At 38.3% G+C, this 26,494-nt stretch overlaps 2 protein-coding genes across 2 annotated transcripts; one reads left to right on the top strand and one right to left on the bottom strand.

Moving 5' to 3' along the window:
• The first annotated feature begins 3,830 nt into the window (after positions 1 to 3,830).
• On the top strand, positions 3,831 to 26,494 carry LOC139968731 (sodium- and chloride-dependent glycine transporter 2-like). Its single transcript, XM_071973055.1, has 12 exons — positions 3,831 to 4,050; positions 4,849 to 4,980; positions 5,137 to 5,482; positions 8,074 to 8,206; positions 8,794 to 8,928; positions 10,148 to 10,251; positions 12,583 to 12,707; positions 22,053 to 22,165; positions 22,828 to 22,959; positions 23,475 to 23,690; positions 24,693 to 24,857; positions 25,404 to 26,494. The coding sequence occupies exons 1-12, from the start codon at positions 3,921 to 3,923 to the stop codon at positions 25,566 to 25,568; spliced, it is 1,896 nt and encodes a 631-aa protein (XP_071829156.1). The 5' UTR covers positions 3,831 to 3,920; the 3' UTR covers positions 25,569 to 26,494.
• On the bottom strand, positions 16,203 to 20,570 carry LOC139968733 (uncharacterized). The gene is made up of 4 exons (XM_071973059.1): positions 20,552 to 20,570; positions 20,129 to 20,517; positions 17,859 to 17,959; positions 16,203 to 16,992 (listed from the first exon to the last, which is right to left on the bottom strand). Exons 2-4 carry the CDS (start codon positions 20,212 to 20,214, stop codon positions 16,790 to 16,792), a joined length of 390 nt encoding a protein of 129 aa, XP_071829160.1. The 5' UTR covers positions 20,215 to 20,517; positions 20,552 to 20,570; the 3' UTR covers positions 16,203 to 16,789.

Genomic DNA, 26,494 nt, shown 5'->3' with positions numbered 1-26,494 from the left:
AAAAAGACTATAGACTAAAACATAAAACCCCCATCCCAACCCGGACGTTTTAACATAGACTCTATACGTATTGAAATCATTCTATAAATACACACATGTATTTAATTAACTTAAAACTTAATTGATTTTAGGATGTCTTTCTTTGTCAGTACAGGACACCGTCATTTTTATCGAAACAGCATTCTTATCCAAAATTCGTTCCAGAGGTGTATATTTAATTCCCTACTTCGTTTTAACCGAATAGCGTCCACATTTTATATTTTGGTTTCTCTTCAATATTTTTGTCTCAGTTACTTATTGGCAAATGCCTGATTTCTTTCCGTTTGGTTCTCATATGGTGTAGAATATTAATCAGGAGAGGGAGGGGAGGAGGGGGGGGGGGCTGTGAGAGGGGTTTGACATGGAGACTAGATCAGTTTTGCAGAAATATTAAATGTTTGTTGACCTGTATTGTTTCTTGTTCTATTCTATCAGGTTTGGCCTAAATATGATAATAAGGTCAAATAATATGTCACTCAAGTTCATATTTCATGTTATTGCCTTTATGAGTTAGGTTACCAATCACTGAGATATTTGATTCTCCATTTATTCACACTTGTTCAAGAACAATAAGGAGGATCAGAGACTTTTACAAAGAATATATTATTGAAAACTTCTAGCAATTGTCTTTCTTTCTTTCTTTCGCGGACCTGATTTATTATTATTATTATTATTTTAGGTTTACAGTCTTGTACAGGGCCAAGGCCCTTTCACACGACTTTTACAACTTAACCCTGGTCATTGGTAACTTGTCACACCTACACACTAAAGTGTGCACAATTCAAGCAATCTCTCCTGGGGCACCACAGTGCACCACAACCACGTGTCCCCCCTTCACATAGGGTGCAGCCACAAACCGGCGCACGCAACTATATTTACAAGTTACCTCGCAAGTCCCCAGTTATACACCTGGGTGAAGGGAGACAATGGAGATAAAGGACACAACGCAGGGCTCTAACCTGTAATCCTTAGATCACAAGTCCACTGCCTTAACCACTTGACCACAACGCCCTCACCAATTTACAAGAACTGAATTGTTCTCTAAATGACTGTGTTTTTATAAATCAATAGTCCTTTATGCACTTTATAAGGTGAAGAAATAACCCATTGTAATCAAACAGAACACATACACACCATGATATTAACAGTGCTATAAACGCTGTATCTACATGCAGTGACGTGTCAAGAAAACTACCGATACGATGTGATCCCTGATCAAAGTTCCTTTTCACCTTTTCAACAAACCATCCATAGTCGGGGTATGATTTCATATTCATTAATAAGTCATAGCTTTGTGTCTTGGTCACGTCTACATGAAACTGACTTAATATAATTTCCTCATGTTATACAGTTGGTTAAGTTTCTAATGGTTTTCTTTTAATGGACAAATGTCAATATATAATATTTGCTATACGGAAAGATATATCGGTTTGATTTGTATTTGTGCCAATTACTACTAATAAATTAGTTTTATTTTATTTTTTATCCAAAAAGGTCGGCAGACATGCATCACGTTAATATTTAAATAAGTCATGAGAGATAGTACTGGTGTCTACATGTAATATGCATGATCTGTCTACATCTTAACAATATTATTAGATAAATGACGTATACCTACGTCTAATTATGGTTTGTTAGTTTGTGATTGGCTTTGAATTAATGGCTTCTTTTATTTAAAATTGTTCCATATGTGGTGACGTCAACACTTCTACATGTCTATTTATACTTCATCTTGCTTGGATTAATGATGTCAATATTTCGTGCAACGTGGATATGTATATAAATATAATATTACCCCGTCTACATCATGTTTGTTAGTATGTCGCCTTGCATGGATTGATGACGTCACCATTCCAGCATATTCCGTTAGGAGAACAAATTGTTCGATAAATGGTAAAATCATGCACGCCTACATAATTGTTAGTATGTCACCTTGCTTGGATTGATGACGTCACCATTCCAACATATTTCGTTAAGAAATTACCAAATTGTTCCAGTAACGTCATTACGATTGTTTGGCAGATCGTCATCTGCCCCACGCGGAAATTAACTGAAGTAATATAATACTCTTAGTGTAGTAAAAATCTGAGTGAGCACTGTGTGTGGTATACAGACTATGAGAGACAAAGAATAAAATAAACAAGTGTCCGGTTTTAATAAACAGTCCGATGCAATTAAAATAGTATGATTTCAAATGACCGGAAAGCAAGACAGACACCAGACCCGATAGTCTCCGAGTCTATGTGGACTAGACCCCACCTCGTCCCCACCCCACCTAGTTGAACCGACACCCTCGAGTCGGACCATGAGCAATCGTCCGTAAACATTCTCAGTGCCTAACTTCGAAGCCAAAGCACACATCCTACATCAACTGGAAGTTTCAGGGCCTTTTTTTTTAACTTACTATATACAAAATAAATAAATCACTCACTCACTCACTCACTCACTCACTCACTCACTCACTCACTCACTCACTCACTCACTCACTCACTCACTCACTCACTCACTCACTCACTCACTCACTCACTCACTCACTCACTCACTCACTCACTCACTCACTCACTCACTCACTCACTCACTCACTCACTCACTCACTCACTCACTCACTCACTCACTCACTCACTCACTCACTCACTCACTCACTCACTCACTCACTCACTCACTCACTCACTCACTCACTCACTCACTCACTCACTCACTCACTCACTCACTCACTCACTCACTCACTCACTCACTCACTCACTCACTCACTCACTCACTCACTCACTCACTCACTCACTCACTCACTCACTCACTCACTCACTCACTCACTCACTCACTCACTCACTCACTCACTCACTCACTCACTCACTCACTCACTCACTCACTCACTCACTCACTCACTCACTCACTCACTCACTCACTCACTCACTCACTCACTCACTCACTCACTCACTCCCATGACTGTGAAGTCGTCGGGGAGACATGACGGTTGCAGCTGACATCGTCCTCCATGTAGATCTGTGCATATATATATATGTATATATATATATATATATATGTATATATATATATATATATATATATATAACTCTAAATGATACCTTAGGTCGACATTTACATTGACTTACACACTAAATTCAATCTAAGCCTAACCCTTTTTTCTAACCCTAACCCTGAACCGACCCTAACCAAACCTTGTAAATGAACGTTTTAGAGGACGGAGAACATTATAAAGCTATTTCCGACAGTAACAAAGTTTCTTAAAATGGTAGTAAAAACATTAGGTGGACACTGAAATGTCGACCTAAGGTACACTGTCAACCTAAGGTCGCTTTTTTACCATAAACTGTCGACCTAAGGTATCATCTAGACATATATATGTATATATATGTGTGTATATATATATATATATATATATATATATATATGTGTATATATATATATATATATATATATTGTGATACATCGTGTCATCATGTGTTTGTTTAATGTGGGTTGAGTTTGGTGGTGCTTCGAACCGCCCCCCCCCCCCACACCCGACCCATCCCCTCCCCACCGCCTTGCTTCCCTTCATATTCTTAACTAGAGGTTTATTCCATGGCGATGGAAGATCATTTATCTGGATCCTTTGAATTAGCGAGGGGGGGGGGAGTGTTTCTGTTGTCACCACAACTTTGCTATGCTTACTGCGCGGCCAATGCATTATATATGAATAGAGTAACGATATTTTGACTGTGCATTCGCGGAAGATCATTATCTCACTCTGCTATGGCATATAAAATATAACTAAAACCTAAAGCATATGTATACCTGTATCTATCGTTGACTGAAGGGTATGAAAAAAACACCTCCTCCGAAGCATATCGCCTATACAAAGAAGGTCTCCTGACGGATTGAACATGGTGGCTCAGGATTATACACGCGACACATGGAAGCGGAAGACGGACTTCGTTTTGTCCATGTTAGGATTTTGTGTAGGTCTTGGAAATGTCTGGAGGTTTCCGTACCTTGCTTACGACACTGGAGGAGGTAAGTCGAACTTTAAAGAAAGATATAGACATATCAATGTAAACACACAAACTTACTTATAAGCCTAACTTATGTCATCAAACATGTTCCCCGCGGCAAATAACTTGTAGCGATAAATGATGGCCAAAAACAGAAGACAGATCTCATTTTATATCAAAGCGGAACCTCATATAGAAATTATGTCCGAAGGGACAAAAATACCAACATAATTTCCCATATCACAGTAAGTTTATTCTCTCCCGCCCAGAAATTGTCCTCTCGAAAGATTTGATAATCATGTCATTGTGGTTGGTTGGTTTAGTCAAATCAAACTATAGTAAGTCGGAAACAGATTATCCCGTGTCTTGAATTAACCTAAAATGTATACTGCCATCTTCAGTGTATCTTTTGAAATTTTCCCTTCGACCTTCCCTACACCCTCCCTCTGTCCGTCTGAAACCGAACATGCAACAAAAAAAAAAAAAAAAAAAAAAATCGGCATTCGATTAGGAGATTAGTTGCAGAAGTGGCCAGTGGCGAAAAATGAACGGCAGTCTTACTAAAGGGCGGATTTTCAAATGTTTAGGGATATACTGAGAAGGCAATCACAGAGACACTTAGGCTGGAATATGTAATGTTGGAATTTATATAGCCTACCACACCAACTGATTACGCGTTGAACAAGTGTTGTGTTATCGTTTTATTTTAGGTCAGAAGATTTAAATTATTTAGTTTATTTTCTTCTCCTTCTTCACATAACATCACATAACTATTGGTACTCACTATTCTACAAAAAATACTTTTACTTTCTACTTAAAGGAGCCTTTTTAGTGCCATATTTCCTGATGCTGATATTCGCCGGCATACCACTGATGTTCATGGAAACGTCGTTTGGTCAATATGCAAGTCAAGGTGTTATCTCCTTATGGAATGCAGTCCCATGTATGCGGGGTAAGAAACCAGACACACCTTCCATAACGTTTACATAAGTTGGTAAGGTACGGTATGGTATGGTACAGTATATGATATATGGTATATCATATCTTATCATATCATATCAGAAATTTAACACAATTTAACTTTCGATTTTTTTTTTCAAATTCTCAGGAATAGGAATCGGTATTCTGATAGCGATGACACTGGCTAAGGTACCCTACATGATGATCACCGCCTATTGTTTTCATTACCTCTTCGCATCATTCAAAAAGAAACTTCCATGGGTCGGTTGCCATAACGATTGGAATACCGTCTATTGCAGTGAATTGCTGAAGGAATGCCTCAACCATTCATCACTGATTGTGGCTAATGGAAGTTGTGTGCTACCCAACTCTATTACGTCATCAGAGTTACGAGACTACGGGGTTCAGAAATTATCACTGGGGAACTACGATTTCAGCAACTATACTGACCCGTTTGATGGTCAGAGAGTACGCCCCTCTGAAGAATATTGGAGGTCTGTTAATCCAAACATCTAACACGTCTTACTAACTGAAATAACCACGCAAAGTCACAACATGATTCTCTAGTTAAATAAGACATTTTCCTGGTGTGACAGTGTAGAACCCCCACCCCCCAACCATCCCTTGAGTATTTTAACCCCGGTGGAAGTTCTTTGAAGTCCTGGCGTGTCCTATGACAGTTTTTACGATTAATAGTCTAATTATGAAATTCGTGTCGCTGTGTTATTTGTCAAGCCTTTTCACGTTAGCGCAATCTAATTTGTCGACACAGATGGAGAAGTTTGACAAAAGTGACAATAGGGTAACTGTCTCGACATAAGGGAACTTTGAAAGCTGCTATATTAGAGTTATACAACCTTCAGACAGTTTTGTGTTTACCCTTCTACATGGAAATTGGCTTCAATAACCCCACGGCAGAATCCCTCTTTTAGCAAATATTTCAATCGTATCTGGCCCTCATATAAGCTTTAGGCTCCTATACCTTAATCATTCGAGCCAATGTATTAGGTACTGCGTGGCATAAGCTTGCGTTAAGGGCTAATTATACGTACCGGTACCTTACTTATCGTCTAAAATCTCTAAATATACCCCCAGAATGCACCCTCTTCTTTATTAAAAAAAAGAAGGTTGATTCCCCGCTATACTTTCCATAATGGTTTACGCCCTTGCATGAATCAGTTAGGGATGTTTTTTTCAGTTTGCAAGTCTCTCTATTCGTTTACTGCGTATCAATATACCCGTATAGTTTTATATTGTATTGTGTATAGCCTTACTTCTCTATTTTTTAGCTGTCGATGAACGTCAATTGCTTGTGGAAGTAGTACATATAAGACCTACTGCGACTATCATGTTTTGTACGAATTAACTGTAAAATATACAAGCTATGCACAGTCAGAATCGAATGTCGCGTTGTATTGGAGAAGATTATCAAGAATAAATTCCCTAATTAAACATGATTCTTTATACTTGACAATTATCAGACATTAGATACGTTTAGCTCTTTGGAAAGGATGTGCCCTGATTGGTTCTTTACGATTGTACGTCATTAACAAACGACACATACCGTGTTCGTCACAACATTGCAGCTGGAATATATAGCAGCCAGTATATGATCACGTGATATAACGCACTCCCTCCCTCCCTCCCTCGTCCACTCGATCCCTCGTCCTTCGTGGTGGCATTCCCGTGTAGTGGTGTCTACCCCCTCCCCACTCCAGAAAACATTAAAGACGTATGATATTATCATTAAAATAGTGCGTTCTGAGGCATACTTACACAGTAATGTAAGTATATTACCTAACACTAAAAGGAAGATTGTGCTAATAAATAACAAATTCAAAATCTCCTCCTACTTAGTTTGGTGGGTGCCTGCACCTTTATAGGAGGGCCAGCAGTCAACCAAGGCTTTTATAATTAACTACTTTATCCCGCGGATAAAATACTCAAGGGCAGGGGGGGGGGGGTTATACTGTCACACTGGCAAACGCGAATTTATATTATCTAACCTAAATCTAGTATATAACTTTACCAGTTTGATAAGAAATGTCAAATGTTCGCCACAGTTCTTTTATACAAAGATGGTTTGGCTTTTAAAGAAGATCATAGACCTTTTCAGTGGCATACGTAGAATAGTTGGCACCAAGGAGGATCCTTCCTTTGTCATCCCCTGACTGGTACCCGGGACGAACCGCCCCCCCCCCCCTCCCCACTTAGTACTCGGCACTGGACCACCTTTTGTCTCATGTGTATAGATGCATCTAGGTTATAAAGTAACAAAAGTCATGTAAAATGTCTCGTTAAATATGACTTTTATACAGACTCTGGTGAATCTTCGCCAGGTTTGGGGGGGGGGGTTGGGGGGTGAGGGGACATGAAGGCAAATATCATATCCACTTCTTCTCTGTGAACAAGTGTCTTAGTACGAACAGTCGTGACTGTAGGCAAACGAGACCATTCTTTTTAACGCTGTACCAAGTACGGTGGCATACTCCTATTAGAGTCTATATCAATCCGCCCGGATGTTCTCCTATCTCAGGAAAAGTGCCAAAATGAAGTAGGAGAACATCAATTTTGATATGTTATCAATCAGGATCTGGTTTTGTATGGCTTGCATGTTGAAGAGCACTAAAGGAAGTACATGGGGTGCAAAAGTTGGGTCAATTGAGACAATGCTAGACCTTAAGGCCTCCCAGGAGCAGCGAACGAATTTTTTAAACTATACTGAGTGAACAAGTTTGTTTACAAATGACAAAAACTTCAGGCTCTGATAGCAAAAATATCTTCACGGTCATGATATGGAAATTTGATGGTGCCATGAAAGGCCAACTTTTCAGCTATCCAGTGATGGGTATAGTGCTCAGCTGTAGTGAGAACTTCTATCTAGACTTCAAGACCACATTACTTGTGTGAGTTAGTGTGTAAGTCAATGGGACTATTAATAGGTGTATGCTATCTTAACACGAACCCTTTACAATCCATGGCTGAGGCAACTTTAATACCATCAAATGCATGCTTGTACTACTGTCTTTTAAAAAAAAAAAAATATTGGTTGACGTTCTGACATTTCCCCCATTTTCTTCACCAGCTTGAAAGTTCGCCAAGAATCTTCGTCCATGAATGAAACTGGTCACATCCTTTGGGATATTGTCCTTTGCCTGGTACTATCGTGGCTGGTGGTGTTCTTTTCTCTCATAAGAGGCATAAAAACGTCTGGAAAGGTTAGACGTTATATACACAAATATAGGCTAAGACATTTTTAGCTTAAATGGAAAAGACAATTGTTCTATATATATATTATATATATATTTCACAAGTTCTTATGAAAATACTTACTTGTGAAAATACAGGAAAACGGCATTCCCATTGGAAATTTGGGAATTAACCCACTTTAAGCTGATATAATCTCTTCCTCATCATATAATATTTGCTTTTTATATAGCGCTTTATACCAGCGATAGGTCTCAAAGCGCTTTACAGACGTTATATTACCCCTGGTCAATGATAACCTGTCCTTCCAGTCGGCAGCAGTTATATACTGCGCCCAAAGTTACCTCACAGGTACCCATTTAACCCCTGGATGGAGAGGCAAGTGAGATAAAGCATCTTGCCCAAGGACGCAACGTAATGAACTAGGCAGGAATCGAACCAGCAATCCTTGGATCACGAGTCCGACGCCTTAGCCAATTGACCACCACGCTCTCATTCTATATAAAGAGCTTTGGAACATATATAACAAGTTCATCATCTCATTTCTTTCTCTTCTTGTTTAGTGTGTGTCTTTTTCAATTATTCATGTTTTTTTCAGGTCGTTTACGTCACAGCGACTGTTCCTTACATTTTCCTCGCTGTTTTTTTTATTCTTGGGTTGACCTTACCAGGCTATCAAACTGGGATCAACTTCTTTATTAAACCAAAATGGGAGACGCTCAGGACGCCAAAGGTATACTTAAGTGTAGCCTTGTTGGTGTGTATTTAGATTTTTATTTTTGAGGGGGGAAAAATCATCGTTTGGTAATCAAATTCCAAAACTCCTATCTCAATGGGGGTTATTAGCTCCATTAAAGTCAATATTTTTATTTTGTAATATGTGTTTTAATTATTTCAAATGGTGGAGAAAGGTAGTAAAATTCTATGATATGCATGTGATTTCATGCTCACAGTAAAACTATAGTGTCTCGAAGATAAAATTTTAATACCAAATACTTAACTGAATTTATTTTAGCGGTTAAGCTATAACGTACTGTACAAAGTTCGAAAAGAGGGCTTCTACGTTAACAATCACTACCAGATTCATTACTTGTAACTAGAAAATATTTTATATTTCATTTTATGATACAAAATAGACCCAAATTCACCGTCAAATTAGTTTCAAAGTTAAATAAACTGTTGATCTATATTTTCATATATACAGGCTTTTGTAGTAATAAAGAATAAATGTACATTATGCATGGAAACAAACATACTATCGATGCCATGCAAAAAGTTGCATAAATAATTATCATTTTTTTTTACTTCAATAACATTTAATAACTGTGAAAAGAATACCTTAAATTGACTGTTCGCTATTGTTGATGCTACTGATTTTGCTGTGCAGTTGATGTTGTCGATATTGTTGATGCTGTTGATGTTGTAACTACTGTTGACGTTGTTGATGCTGTCAATGTTTTTGACGTTGTTATTAATGTTGATGTTGACGATGCCGTTGACTTTCTTACGCGGATGATGCTGTCGATGTTGCAACTACTGTTGATGTTGTTGATTGTTGATGCTGCCGATGTTGTTGACGTTGTTAATACTGTTGATGTGTTGTCGATGCTATTGATGCTGTTGAATTTGTTGATGAATCGGATGCTGTTGATGCTGCTCGATAGATACTGTAATCCAATAACAATGCACGTGACAAGCTCGATGAGTCTATACTTCCAACTTCGTGTTATCTGTTGTGAAGTTTAAAATTTTATATGCACAGTGAAAATATAGACATTTTATTATATGAAGACAATTTTATGTTGAATTGTCCGTATTATTTCTTTCCCTCCATAAAAAAACAACATATTTTTCATATTGAAAGTTACCCTGTACATAAGTCTGTTGTCTATTAACCGAGCAAAATTCTCATAACGTTCCATTAACGTTGCTGTTACCGTTTTATTTTGAAGGCTTGGTTGAATGCTGTGAGTCAAATATTCTTCTCTCTCGGTGTGTCGTGGGGTGGCGTCATAACATTGAGCTCCTACAACAAGTTTCACAACAACACGCTCGTGTAAGTATAATGTTAGCGATATACGTCCAGTAGCTCCATCATGATGTGTTCATCCACTGAAGCACATATCTTACATGGTTCTTTCTATCAACGTTCACTAATTACTTATTACTAATTAATTAGTCGGCTTGTGAGTGTGTGTTGAGGTCATCTTACAAGGATATCCCCCTTCTTGTTTTTTAATAAGGAGAGGCGTGGCCCGGGGGCGAATATTTTTTTCCCAAACTGAACTGCCACTGAAATTATTTCCTTGATTCTGATTGGCTCTCAGCGAGCACGTGATATACTTTAGTATTCAACATGGATCCGTCCATACTCTGTCGATATCAGTATGATCAACACGAACATATTCAAGATATTCACATTAGCAACTTTCCAAAACTTTTAGTAGGTATATATGAACGAAAGTATATAGTGTTCTTAACACAATGAAGCAACTATTCCAAACTACTGCGCTCATTATAGGCAGTCCTCGATCGTTTGTTTACTCGCTTGACTCCGCTCTACACAACACATGTACTGTAGCCTATTGTACTGTGTATAGTATACAACAAAATAAAAAACAGTGCATTTGTAATTGTATATATGTAGCCGATGTATATATGTACGAGGTGTTTGTGTACATTCGGAGTTGCGATACTTTTAGTTTTATAATCATAAATTCAAAATGTATTCATTCAATGAATCATGATAGGCCTAGTCAAATATGCAGTGGTCATGAAGACGGCGAGCGAGTGTGTGCCAGCCAGTGAGTGTACACAAAAAAGGCATTTGTCGATATGTCTGTGTCCTTTGACTTGTTAACTAGTTGTATATAGCCTTATAACCTATACGTACGGAAACCTATTGGCTCGCTGAGAGCCAATCAGAATCGAGGAACTAATTTCAGTGTCAGTTCAGTTTGGGGAAAAAATATTCGCGGCCCGGGGTGGTGAAACCGAATCCCATGTACGTGGTCGACTGATACCTCCCTAGAAAAAAAGAAAAGAAAAATCTGCCGTGAAATGGTTCATTCTGTTGTTGAGGTTTTGGTTAGGCCCTTATCAACTAGTTTTGATAATTAGCTCTTCACGCATGGTTGTGATTATAACTAATTCCAATTTGTTTATCTTTATGAGAGATTGTCGGATTTATTAAAGGGTCATCGATAAAACCTTTTATGGAAGCATATCCCTTCATAGTTTTCTCTTCTTATTCAACTAATTACTCCAGCCAGCTTTTATCTGTTTTCCTACTAGGTTATTAATTTGCTGTGTTTTAACTTCTTTGTTTTTACGAGATAAAACTTAATTACAGGATGACTGTTTGGAGGTTGGACCCGCATATATGATGCATATAGGCCGTCTGCTGCCACCCTCTTGGAAACAGTCCAAATTTAGACATGTTTAATTTCGGTTTTAGGTTAACCCTAGGAACTAACCGAAACAAATCAATATGTAACGGGCATTAAACATCGTGAAATTTAAAGAGGAGTTGTTGTAAAGGTGTGGGGAAAGGGTGGCGCTGCCGGGGAAGGACTTATACCCAGGAAGTCAAACATGAAATAAAGGGGGAAATGATAAGATATGAGTATATACTCTCGACATGTTCTTCCGTGGAAGAATAACCCTCCATGGTACTGCCATCTTGTTATACTTCCAACTCTTAGCCATCTTGTGGGGCATACGTTATGTTCATCTTTTACTCTTCCTACTAGGTACTGTAATTAATTTGCAGTTTTTGATTGTTCTATAATGTTCTAGTCACGAGATAGACCTTAATGAGAGAAAGAACTGGTTGAGAGGGTGACCCCCAACCTTAACGAAAATGTTAAACTTTCGTTTGAATTGGTTCACCCTATATAGGAACTAATTGAAACCGAATTTTAGCAAATTAGTGCGTAATGATAATTACGCATGAAATTGGTTGAGGTCAAGGGTGGGGGGGGGGCAGGGTGACTCAGGATAGGTGGGGATAAGTGAGACATGAGCCAGAGAGATAGTCAGGCAGCAGACTGCATTTGGGTGCAAAGATGATGGCTTATTGTTTTTTGATCGGTGACTGGAGGGAAAGGGAGGTCCGGGTTGTAGACGGAGAGCGTAGGAGAACCCACGCAGGGCGTGAATGTGACCCCAAAACTTTTGGCCAATCGATGACTTTTGTACATCCCATTATATCATTCCCATCGACCCCTTCATTTATTGTTATTAATTTTCCGCTGAATGGTCATGGGTATACATCTGTACATTGGTAAACATATATGTATATATTTACAACTTCTTCTTAAGTTTTCTATGATTATTCACCACGCTTTTTCTTCATCATTTCTTGATGCGAATATATATTTCACAGAGACAGCATATGTATTTGTCTAGCCAATTCAGCTACCAGTGTGTTCGCAGGGTTTGTCATATTTTCTATGCTGGGCTTCATGGCACACGAACTCGGTACGGATATATCGACTGTCGTATCCGAAGGTAAAGTTATCCCTGAATTTCCTAATTGATATACAAATCAAAGTTACCTCACACTCTTGGCATGGTCTAATTGCTCTCTTATTTTAAGTATTAAGACTGACCCCGGCACACTGACCAACTGATCAGCGCACACAAGGACCGTTTGATTGTTGACGACCGGACCTCGTTAAAAGTCACATGCAAACTTATGAACCTGTGCAATTATTGGTTACATTCATTAAAACTGTACAGTTCCAGTTGTGACCCCCCCCCCCCCCGCACACTGCACGACTACATGTTTAGTTGTCCTGACTGAAACCGACGCGACTTTAAAGTTGGTAAAACCTCGATCAGCCGTAGGATTGTCTGGTAGCCATAAGATAAGAATTTACATTAAAAACGAAAGATAATTTTCCAAACTTTTTGTTAAAGTAAGAGAACGCTAATGTTGCGTTTGCCAGAGAAACGATTTTTTAATCGTTAAGGATGGACATTTCAAATATGATTTGAACAGAAACGAACGTGACGTCATCTTCGCAAATGCAGATTGCGACATAACCCACGCTTCGTACAGTACCTACAGTAACCACAACAAAAACCGCGTTTGTATACAGACTAATTTCTTCCTTAATTTTCGATGAAATTTCCTATAAATGAGATATGTTTTTAAAAACTCCTTAAGCCGCCATATGTGTAGTAGTTTCGTGGTTTCGTGGTCTTTGTGTAACACAAGATAAGTTTGAACAGCAGACTATTCGTTGTTTTTAGTTTAGTTTTTATTTCAGCGATTTCGAAGAACAGTTTATGAACTGTGCAGTTTGAATGTGAATGTATTATGTGCAACGCTATGTACGTATACCAACTGGGCATGGCATAGTAGGCTGTATACGTTTATGGTTGGCCACAGTGGACAAAATTCGGGAATTTATGCCAACATATATTCGATTTAATGCTGGCATATATTCGATTTAATGCTGACATATATTCGACCAACGAGAGAGCAGGAATATATGTCTGCATATATTCACTTCCGACAACAATTTCGGCCGCATCCGACAACAAATTACCCACATCCGACAACAATTCTTCAACAGACAATCGCTGCTTTTGTTAGAAATGAATCACGGCGCTGGTTTTTAAATACCGATCGTCACCAGTTTCTCTAAGCCTATAGGATACTAGCCTATAGACTATAGTATAGGGTTAGCCCCGAGCATTGTTAGGCTATATCCATGGCAAGAAAGCGTCTAACGTTAGGCCTAAGCTTGTTGTAAGCTTGTTTGCCTTTACCCCTAATATGACTCGTGTGAACGACCAAGATCAATTCCTTCAGGATTTTCAAAATATATACTGGCATTATATCGAATATATGCTAGCATAAAACCGATTTTATGAGGGCATAAAATCCATTTCATGTAGGCCTATACTTATAAAACTGCCTCCTGATTGGCTCAGAATTAAAGGTGGGATCGCTCGTAATTTCCTCGTAAATTCTGTCCTTCACACCACCCGATTCAAAAATAATATCAATACTACCCTCTACCGGTTCGTCGCTGTTGTCTCGTAATTTCTCAGCAATCCAGTATTTACGGCTAGTAAGCAATAAACGGGTTCGATTACTTGAACGGTGGCCTTGGCGAAATTCCTGCATAGTTTCTTGTCTGTGGCAGTACAGGGAGTTGTTATGGAACAACTCCCTGGTCAGTAGTATGCGGTATTACGCCGCGTTTTCGTGTGTGTTGTGTGATACAAAACTCTGCGCTTTGTTTTACGTTCAGAACTTTTCACAACTAATGGGCTGTACAGTATAGGTTACGGTCGAGCTTTGCATCAGGCGTAATAGTTTGACCAGGGAGCTGCTACTCTAGACTCTAGCAGTTCCCTGCTTTTACTCTTTTACTCTTTTAGGCCTACATGGTGAGCAGTCGAAGTCAAGAAACAGCTCAAGAAACTAATAGTTATGAACTTTATGTCTGATTCACGCTGACTGGTGTCACAAAAAGACAAACGCGAATGAGTGAAAAAATTGACTGAAGTGATTACAAAATTGGGTATCAAACGTAAAGTCAAGTCTGTCATGTGTGAACAATTGGTATTTCAGCCAATATAGGTATTAATTATACATAGACAGAGTCACAGCTTACATTGTATTTTATATATAAATTTTAGTTATATATCAGGAGGGTAAGACAAAGCATTTTATGTCATATACCATATATAGATAAATATGTATATTTAATTATTTTTGGACTCCTGGCAACGGGCCCTTTAGGCGATCACAGAGCACTTGCCCTAGCTGCACCCCGTCCTCCTAACCGGTGCACGTAAACCCTGTCCTTGCACCCCTTGACCCGAATTAAAAAATAACGAAAATTGAACGGAAAAGGGAAGGAAAATACGTTGCCATAAGGGGCGGCTCCACCCTCTTTAGAAAGGATTGGCAAAAAGGGAATAAGTACATGAACAATAAACTAATAGTTATTTCCATTGAAAAGTGTCTCGCTGAGCATCGGCCGTCAAAGCAAAAAACTTTTTTTTCTAAATCACGTCAGTGTATTGCTTTCCAGCGTACTGTACTCCCAGAATTGACTCTCCTGCTTCTTGTTCCGAACGGCTCCCAACGAAATGCCAAAAAGTCGGCAACGGGGTTGGGGTGGGTTACCCAGCTCCACCATGGGGCACCTCATCTCGACTGACTCGAATTACAACTCGAAACTTTAACTGAAATTGGATTGAATTTAAAAAAATATATACTAGCTGTCTGCATGGATCATACTTATCTATACTATTGTGTGACCATATAGGCGTACAGGCTCTATATAGTCAACCAGGAGAGACTGGGGAAAGCTTTTTTTCTTGCCACAGAAAATTAAACATTGCCCGGAAGTTCCTAGCACGATTAATTCATTTCAAACTTCGACGGCAATGAAGGACAAAGAGAACCATATAGACCTATGCCTGACTATAAGATCATTGAACCATCACGAACAACTCCGAATAATCTTCCATTTGCCGATTCATTACACTGGGAATAAGGGGTGGGGGTGGGGCTTTCCATTTGATCCGCAAAGTATATTGAATGGTCACCACAACAAGGGTGTATAGCTTGGGACTAGCACGGGGAGACTTGTCAACCTTGTGAACTTTTTTGGGGGTGAGATGCGGGGGGGGGGGGAGTTGGCAAACTAAAACATACAGGGTAAACAGAGGGGAGGAAAGAGGTAAAAAAAGAAAGAGTGAAAGACAGATGAAGGGATGGAGGAAGAAAGTAAAGAAAATGTGGAGATGGAGGCTATGGGTAGAGATAGATATGATATGAAAGTACAGAGAAAAAAAAACCAAGAGCAGAAAAATGGAGATCACTGGGATACTGTCAAATACACAAGAAGAATATACAATCTAAATACTGGAATTAAATAATGCACAACATAAATACAGCTTTATGACATCAACAAATCAAAGGGGAAAGATATAATGTTTCAAGGATGCTGGAAAATAAGACACAACAGAAGATGGTTATGGTTTCTGATCTATTAGGCTTCTTCTCTCTACTGCTACCAGGATGTAAGAGACCACAGGGACTCGCACAACTCTTTAAGTTGTGATGACCTCTGACCCTTACTATGCCTAACTGTTATCTTGCCAGGAAATAAATACACCAGTGCATGAGAGGAGGTGAGAGACAGGACTGATTGATCGTGTCGATAGGGGGTACATGTGATTCAAGAAGATAGATGTAAAGATTAGCATCGTTTGGACACTTCAAATGGGACCCCCTCCCCACCCCCCACACCCTCCCCCACGTTCAAATCATATCCCCTCCTGGCAACGGAAATGAACACCAGTATAAATAAACCGATACAGATATTTATACACGCTGTGCGTGTAGGTCTATATACAATATAAAGCTGGCCATTCTCTGATTGTTACTCCTTGATTGAATTTCCCCAACCTTGCCCACCTTGACTTAGAGGGTGGCCAAGCTCCTGATTCACAGTCATAGCTACTATCGAACAAAATGGACGAAAGCAATTTATCTCAATCTGGTGATGCAGATGTATCATTAGCTGCTAATCCAACGTTTGTGAATGTCGCACAACCTGTCAACAAAAGTCTGGGAAAAGTGCTTGCCCCTGCCGTATGTATGATCTCTTTTGTTCAGGATCATGTAAATGTGGCAATGTGTATTCATATAGTCTGAGGTTTCTCTCCCATGCTGCTCCATATCTAATCCTACTGGTGACATTGGACAGAACATTGGCAGATGGCTTCTTGAGAGGTGTTGAAGTAACTGGATCAGAAGTATCTGTAGAGATTACATAAAACAATAGTTACTAGATTGCAAGTATCCTGCTATAGCTTCTATGGCTGTGACTAAAAATATACAGTACCTTTTGTTTAGAACTTATCACACTTATGCAGCACTGGAAACTGATATTTCAATTTAAATGGTGTCATTGAGTTTAGAGGACATTGAAGTTACAAGTATGTTGGTGAAACCAAGACCACCCTCAAGAAGCAGTTCTAGTCACAAGTCAATACCATGAAAATGGAGACTCCAGTAGGGGAACACTTTCAGCTCCCCAATCATACCATTAAAGACATGTCCCAACAGGTAACTAACTTCGTAGACTAACCATCTCAGACACAGTACACCACAGCAGAGATAGAAAGAGTGGACGGAGTGCCCTAGCACCATTCCACTGAATGGGCTCAGTATACAGGAAGGACATGACTAACTTTATCCTGCTCCATCTCTGTATTCTGCTATAGTTTATTCGCCCTCTCTCCTTACTTAATCCTCGCTTTGTACTCCACAGTTTATCTAAATACCTCTGCTTTCACTGACTCCTTTTGTTCAATACACCATTAACTTCTTTCTTTGTGTTCACCATGTCCTCTCTGTTCCAGGCTCTATTGTGTCTCTTGAATTTACTGTTACTAGTCAGTTTGCCTCTAAAGAAGATCCTGATAATATCAGGCCCACTTACTTTTATAAATTCTCATACACATGTATGCTTTTTAGTGGATGAGCAATATGCTACCATCTTTTCTTTTCTTTTGGAATTTAATGAGAATGAAATTGTATTATTTTTCTGATCACACCAGATCAGATAAGATTAGCACCGCTCTTCCAGTCTGTAATTCATGCAAGGATAAACATAAATTTACCTTCTCCTTTCTGAGTGTCAACTGATCTTTCTGTGGTGACAGCCGCTGAGAATGCCTCTGTTTGACTTTCAGCATCTTTCCGGAAAAGATGCATTTGAAACCTATACAATGAAACAAAAAAAATTGTCTGTAAATCATATAACTGAAATAGTAATTTTACTGTACACCCCAAGCTTAATTGTATGCGTAATGAATCTGGTAATGACCAAATCATTACAAACATACATGTTTTTATCATACCTACCCAAGAAAAAATATGAAAGAGAAAAGTAACAAACAAACACTTAGGCAGATTTCAATAATAACATATTGTTAACCCACATTGATTTAAACCCAGATAAGGATGTGATATTCTTTCATACTCTTCTTCAACATATCCATAAACCGCGGTACCTTTCAAGAATTGTAAGGGTAATTCTGTGTTGCCCAACTGCTTGCCCAACAACTTGAGCTCACATGTCAATGTAAAATTTACTATGTAAACTTCCTGTCTTAGTGAACTGATTGGTTTCATATCGCTAAAAGATGTCCAGTCTTTTGATCAAAGTTTGATGCACACTCATTATTTACCTACTGTGTAAACTTCCTGTTTATGTGAGCAGTTGGTTTCATGAGTGAGAATTGAGATGCTAGCTTACTCCATGACACCATTGTGAAAAATTCCTGTTTACATGAATAGCTTGATTTCAGACTACCATTAATTTAACGCTAGATTACTCTCCACAAGAGATAGTTTCGGCCACCAAATTTAATAGATATTATAATTTTTGAACACTAAACATCAGATCATTCACAAGAAGCTGAACAAAAACAAGCATAGTACTGACTATATATAAAAAATATGATAACTTAGCACAGCATCATAAAGTATGAGCATCAGGCCTACACAAAAAAAACTGGTACTTTCTTACCTCCAGGCATGGCTATATAAAGGTTTATAAAGGTATAGCTATATGTACTAATATGGTCCCTCAATTTGTGAGGCTAATTTACCTAATTTCTTGCATAGCAGTTGGGTTCCTTCAAAAATCCCAAACACAGAAATGTACACATGATTGCTGGAATATTGGACAGACAGTCAGTAGATAACAGTATAACACCCTGTTGCCCAAATGAACCATTAAAACTTGATTGCATATATGCTGGCTGTGGCTGACCTTAGAAAAACATAAGGTCTAGTTGCATACGCAGCGGTGTGAAAACATGTGAATCAGTTAGTAGTGATTCTAAATTATTATGTACAGTAGATGCATTATTTTTATAGGAAAAATTGCAGGTCCATGTGGTTGTACTTGTACAGCACAGTAGGCCTTCCTCACTGGTGTATATTACAAAATTAGGGAATACAGTTACTATGAACACTAAATTCAGATACTTATTACTAATACTATAGGCCTTAGTCCTATGTTATATGCCTAGTTAATTATGACTGGGCATAGGTGAGGCTTTTCTTTCAAATGCTCATTCACAAGAATTATTCCTCAAACAAGGACAGCTGATAACAATTTAGAACCTGGAGGGGTGGGGATGAACAGATCACCTAGGCCTAGTGGTTAGAAAATATATTTCCATCAATTTGTTGAGGCAAAAAAACAGTTTACTTTTTGGTGATGAGAAGGCCCAGCTTTCCATGGCATAAATATGAGGAGTGAAACTAAAGACCCCCAGTCCCTGTCAGTCTTCTTTAGGAAGGATATTTTAATTTTTAACTGTATACAGTACAAAGTGGCTATTCTTACGACTAGTTGTAAGAATAATTTCCGACTACGCATGGGCAGTTGCTATTTTTATGATTAGGAGTACTAATTTTACGACGAGGAGTAACAATAACTTCCGGTTAGGGTTAGGATTGAGGTTTAGGGTTATGTTTAGGGTTAGGGTTACCCCTACTACATGCGCAGTTGCTTTATTTACTTTACTGCACTTGAATTTGCCTTTGTCGTAAGAATAGTTTATAAATAATTGTTACGACTAGTCGTAAGAATAGCTACGGCCTATACAGTATCCTCATGACAAGCATTCACAAACAGTGATGATGATGACTCAGTAATACAACTTACTGCTATTTTGTGCTAGGATAAGTATGATAAGGTTAGCATACGCTAGGTCCATTGGGAAAATAATGAATGATAGGCCTAGTTACAAAGCCTCTAGGCTCATCAAATCATGTATGTTAAAAATACAATAGCATAGACACTGCGAAGTTCGAACACCTAAGCCTTAAAATACCCCCAAAACTATCTTCATTTTATTGACAGATATGTACGTACATACTTGCGCACGGGTCATTTTGGAGAGGAAATAACTGTAGCTTCCTAGTTTTTAGTGATATTGGCTTTCGCTTGTAGGTTATCATGGTGAAATTGTGTATTTCTTAGGGGTGTCCGAACTTTGCAGTTTTCTGTACTTCGCAATACTGACAGTTACCTAGGACAATACCCTGTAGTACTACTATGTACTATTATTACCCTATACAGTTTTAGCCTAGCTTAGCAAATCATTACCATTTTGTGTGATCCTGAAGCAAATGTTCTGCGAAATCTGCGTTGCTAACAGAAGTCAAATCGTGGACATGTTTGTAGAGTTCTTTCTCCATTTGCCAGTTTACGTAGGAACGTAGAAGATAGATCTTCGTGGCATCTCTTCGTCGCTGTTGTTCCTTTGCACTGCTGTTTTTGTCAGGTCCATGCAACAATGGCTTTCCTCCACTTGAACCTACGCTCGTTCCAGGATGAGGTCGTTTTCTTTCGCCCGATTCTCCTTGCCCTGATCCCTTTTCCATGATTGTCACTATACTCTAGTCTAATCGAATGTATTTGTACGAAAATCGTACAGTATTCTTTACTCAAAAGGCACACAAACAACAAACTATCGCGTACGAAAATCCTTTGCGGTAAACAGTACAGTAATCTGAAGTGCTGTGTTATAACATTATGTGTGCATGGGTACGGGCTTGTTACGCATACGCTTGCCTGTGCTATTCACTGATCTAAATTTGCCACCGAGGTCACGTGAGTTTTCGGGGTCCCATTAAACCTCGCTGAAACCTCGAAAATGCCAGCGCCCTCAAAAAAAAGTCTACGAGCGATATCGCCTTTAATGTCTGCATTAAATCTCATTTATGTCGGCATAAATTCCCGAATTGTGTCCACTGTGGCCAACCAACCATATACGTTCGCGATATGTACGCAATATATAATAGGCAATCACCTGTGCGTGTACACACGAGAGTGTATTTGCTGCGAAAATATGAGTGCTAACTTCAAGTCGCTCGTTTTGCCTATTTGCCTGCACTACGTCAATCACCAAATTCATGCGTTCGAACAAACGGTGTCCGAGTTTCCTTGTTTACAACAGGCGAGTTGCGTCGTGTCGTGATCATTGAGGGGGGGGGGGGTTCATTGAACACCTTGTTGATGATAATATTCAAAGTCTTACACATTAAAGATCCACACCATTTATTGTGTGGGACAAAAACAATCTGGATTGGACTAGAATGGTTAATAGCACTGTCTCATAACGGTTATATATATACTAGTTGCATTCAGATAAGTTTCTCGGTATGCTAATAGGATATTCAATGATGTTAATGTTACATGACCTGATAAGACATTTTGCAAAATAACAGAACAACGCATGACGTATTATAAATACTTTAATGAAAACTGTAGGAAGCGGGAAAGTTAAATTATGCGATTTTTTGGAAAGGTTGGCTCAAACTGATGCATCGGATATGATGTATTTGACTGGGTATGCTATATCACATTTACACATGATGAGTATATATAGCATATATGAGGTTATAACGAAAGAATGTTTTGTCAAATAATGAAAGGTTCATGTCCTACAAGCTTATTGTCAACTTTCCTTTGTTTCATTGCAAAAACCCTTCGATGTCTTTTAATTTTTTTTAATCTACAATTTGATCATTCCTTTAATTGTGGATTTTGTCAGACTGAAGTAGGCTATAACTAGTATCTTGCTCTTCCATCTACCGTATGTGATACGTCCTTTAACTTTTAACAATTGAGCATGGTGTCAAAATATTGTGACCCCCTCCCTCCCCCCCCAATAAAAAAAGGGGGTTGGAATAATGTAGTTATCACGTTGGCCTTACAAGGCTAGTTTGTTATTGAATAAGGTTTACAAATATATAAAAAATAACGTTACCCTTCTCTCTCTCGTATTTTCAAGGTTACGGGTTGGCTTTCATCGTGTATCCTGAAGCGATAGCGTTGTTACCCTTATCACCGGTCTGGTCCGTTTTGTTCTTCCTCATGCTTATCTCTTTGGCCTTAGATTCCACGGTCAGCTATGCTCATTCTTTACTTTTATTCTTCTCTCTCTTTGTTTGATATATATATATATATATATATATATATATATATATATATATATATATATATATATATATATATATATATATATATATTCTCGAGATATTAATATTGAGAATGGCTTAAAATAATCTGTGCGTGTATGTTAGAGATAAACGCAGATAGTATGGTTTATATAACGCACAATAACAACGCCGTGTAGCAATAATATTCATAAAGTATTATTATTAACTCAGTAGAGAGGGATAACAGAAATTAGGGGGGAAAGTAGATCGGTCGGTATGAAGTCTCACCCTTCCCATTTTCCCCGGTTTTGATTTCTCGAAAGGGAAAACTATGGAGTCACTCTTACCGACCTTGCAAAATTGTGAAGAGGACCGCAGGTTGCAAAGTCAGCAATGACTATAACGCGGATCGTAAAGTCGTATTACTACGGTTAGATTCGTCCAACACGGCACAATACAGAAACGTTGTACTCAAAGCCGAAGCCAAAGTGAACTAATCAGGTCATACATCCGGGTCTATGCATGATAAGTTCTTCAAGACCGCCCTCACTTTAATTCGGTGAATAAGTATCAAACCGAGTTAAATTAAAAAAAAAAGTTTTTAAATGTTTTTTCCTTTGTTCAAAGTTTGGTGATGTGGAGGCGGTGGTGACGGCCATTGTAGATTTACTACCAAACAAATGGAAGTCTTATAAAGTGTATATATTGGGGTCATATTGCACAACAGTATTTCTACTGGGACTTATATGCACGACACAGGTGAGTTCGGCAATCAGCAAACTAATACAAGTCATTGGTCGCCATTTCTCTTATAAATTTAGAAGAAGAAGAAAAAAGGCATTACAAATTGTATTACATAGGCTACAAAACATTACAATAGATCAATTTACTAACGTCGCCTAGATTTTGTTCAGCGAATAAAAATTAAACTGTTATATGAATTAAATAAGTAATCGTTGATACCATTAAATATATATCGGCCTATCATGATCGTCGTCATAATCATCGTTATTATCATAATCGTTTTTATTTCGTTTGTGTCATTACCACATGGCACTTCGCTTCAGCCCCTGTGGAACTCACTTCCAGAAAGGTAAAAAATGTGCAATACTGTGAACGGTTTCAAATCAGCTCTCAAAACCTATCTTTTCAACAAAGCATATAATATGTTATAATTGTTATTATTTTGTTAAGCGCTACCAGAATTATTTCGTAGTTTGTTTGGCGCTATATAAAAATTATGTATTATTATTATTATTATTTATTACCCCCAGGCCGGACCATACTGGAATAGTCTGATAGATCAATCAGCCATTGGTATCGCGATATTGATCTTTGCTTCTCTTGAAACCGTCTCTATTTGTTGGATTTACGGTTTCCAGCGCTTTAAGAACGACATTCGGTCCATGATAGGCAATGTGTGGGTCGACCATTTCACCTTCCGGTGGTGGATTTTACAATGGTGCTTTATAACGCCGATAATTATGGCGGTAAGATACATATTTCAACAACAATTATACAGATATATATCATGATATTATGATTCAATATAATAACTAAGCCATCGAAGATGGAGATAATTGATATAAGACGTTCTGTAAAAGTCCTCGATGAACCCATCACCAGATTAACATCCCACTCTGAGTCATATCACACGCACCCCTCACACGAACCCCTCACACGCACCCACCCCATCTCCCACTATCCATAAATGAAATCATCATAGAGTCTAAGCCTAAATAAGACTATTTGTTTCATATAGCAAAGATATAGGTACGAATAGTGTTTGAGGTTGTCCGTTGAGAAGATATTTTTCTTGTTGTCCATCCATGAGTTCTAATATTATTCTGTTCATATACTATAGCGAATTTTGAATGGGACACAAACCCATTGATCATCTTTAGTTTATATCAAAGAGGTCGTTGTGCAGAACAACTCAAACCAAACAGCTAAGACAAATCTTACTCCGTTTGGGAGATAACTCAGTTTTAAAGTCGTGTCTGGAAGCTGTCATTTCGTAAACCTGTGATGTCCCCATCATGGCACTAGGGTCGCAAAGCCTTTATTTTCCATTTATTTTACCCTTCCATATTTTCTAGGGTTGAATGTTAACGTATATGACGACATTTAAGCCCATGCGATCATGATTTGGGTTTTTGTCAAGAGCTTCAATATTTTAGAGTCAGCATTACAAAATTCATCTCCTTCCATTACAGAATGTGATCATTGTAATAAATATAGAAGCATATACAATAATTTGAAGCATATTTAGATTTGATCAAGTCTTCGGTGTTGTGGTTGAAGGATTATTAAATCTGTGATATCTCCCAAATGGAATCAGATTTTTATTTGCTGTTTTTGGAAAGTTGTTCATGACAGTTATCTCAATAACGCAGATCAAGTATAATATCACAGTATTAAGAGTATATGTACTTTAATTCTCACTTTATGCTGACGTTTTGTTCTCACTTTGTTCTCACTTTATTTCTCAGACTGTTTTGATCTTCAACTTCATCAATTGGACCTACCCATCCTACAAAGGACCCTTCCCCCCGTGGGCAATAGGTATCAGTTGGATCATTACATGTTCTGCCCTGGTACCAATCCCTGGGGTGATGACGTACTACGCAGTTATCTCATCGGGTTCATTACGTGACGTCAGTTGATCGATTTTAATAATCTTTTTAAAGTTTCTTTTTTAGAACACATAAGAAAATAAAGGTAGTATTTCTTATATGAAGTCAGTAATAATTACCATCTGTAGAATCAGTAAGTCAGGGACGCAACCAAGTATCCCCTTTTCTACTGTGGTGGAAGGGGTGGGGGATACATAAATATATGCGACATGTTTGTGCCGTACAACCAAAACAGCATTTTCCTTCATTGTTCAAAAAGTTCTCACAACATTTTGCCAACTATCCCATATCGTGAGGTCGAATATAAAGCAAACATTTTTATATTTTATGATTTTAGGAAGAATGTAGTAACACACTCAACCGAATATTATATGAAACAAGGCCAAGTAGCACTCGTTGAAGGCTTTGGTTTTGCAAAGTAAAAGAAATCTGATACCAGAACTATATACACTATGGTACCTTTTCTCTGAAGACTAAAGAATAATTTTCTTACCTATTTATTACATATATTTAATTGAAATAAAATTTTCTAATTATCATTTTCTAATTATTATTATTATTCGACAGCGTTTGCGTTTCATGTTTTCGCCACATGAAAAGTGGGGACCTCTTCTCCAGAGCGATCGAGATTTTGCATGGGAATGTCATCGGCAACACGGTACCACCATGGGAGGAAAACTCAAACTGGACAACAAAGAGGAACTTCAAGAAATGGAGACCGTAGAAGCATAGATAATGAATATTCATGACGTCGAGTGATGTCATTGCTTCGGTCTTCAAGATCTCTACCTTAGTCTCTCGTTCAAATCTTGTATGTTTATTGAGACATTTTATAACAAAGAATGCGGTGGTGGTGGGGGGGGGGGTGTACTTTACCTTACTGTCATTCAACATTAATTCATTAATTCATTGGAGGTTAATTTTGGATGTTCCATGTACGAACCCTACCCAATCTCGACCTTACCCAACCTTTGAAAATACTAATATCAAGAAGAAGATGAAAAAAAAGATCAAAAGCCAAGGCCGATGTTTACGTAAATATTCAATCTAAACTATTCCTTTAAGTGACATATATGTCATGTCAAATAAATATTGCTTTAAAACGTCATGCATATGAGATAAATTATAACGCTAATTTCCTCGTAAGGGGGGAAATGTCCGAAAATGTCTCCCTAAGAGGACAACAAAATATATATGACGATAGATTCTTCTTTTGGTATCGTTGATGTCTACGAACATCCCTGCAGTATACTCTAGATTAGTACTCAATAGGCTGCTGTGGTTATGTCAATGGTAGACAGCTGATCAGATATATCAGTTTTGCATGATTAAAATTGTTTTGCCGTAACGTTTTTTGAACTACTAAACGTCAGTCAGGGGAAGTATTATACTTCTTCCTTAGATGTATTATTCCCCCCCCCCCCCCCAGTTCTACCAGGGAGTTGTTATGAAACAACTCCCTGGTATTAAGGGCATATTTTCTCTTAATAAAATCACTCTTCACTTGAGGGGTAAATGCGTTTTATCTGTAATGAAGACACAACGCTTCTCATCAAAATAACACTATACTACATCCCTGTGTGTATAGGTGCCAATGTGTTTGAAATTGTGAAACATGTAAAACGGGGTCAACAATGAAAGGTCAAGGGTTTGACTGT

Source organism: Apostichopus japonicus, chromosome 6 (assembly GCF_037975245.1).
Source record: "Apostichopus japonicus isolate 1M-3 chromosome 6, ASM3797524v1, whole genome shotgun sequence".
Classification (NCBI taxonomy): Eukaryota; Metazoa; Echinodermata; class Holothuroidea; order Aspidochirotida; family Stichopodidae; genus Apostichopus; species Apostichopus japonicus.
Note: the sequence above shows the minus strand (reverse complement) of the source record. Positions and strands in the feature narration are given on the sequence as shown.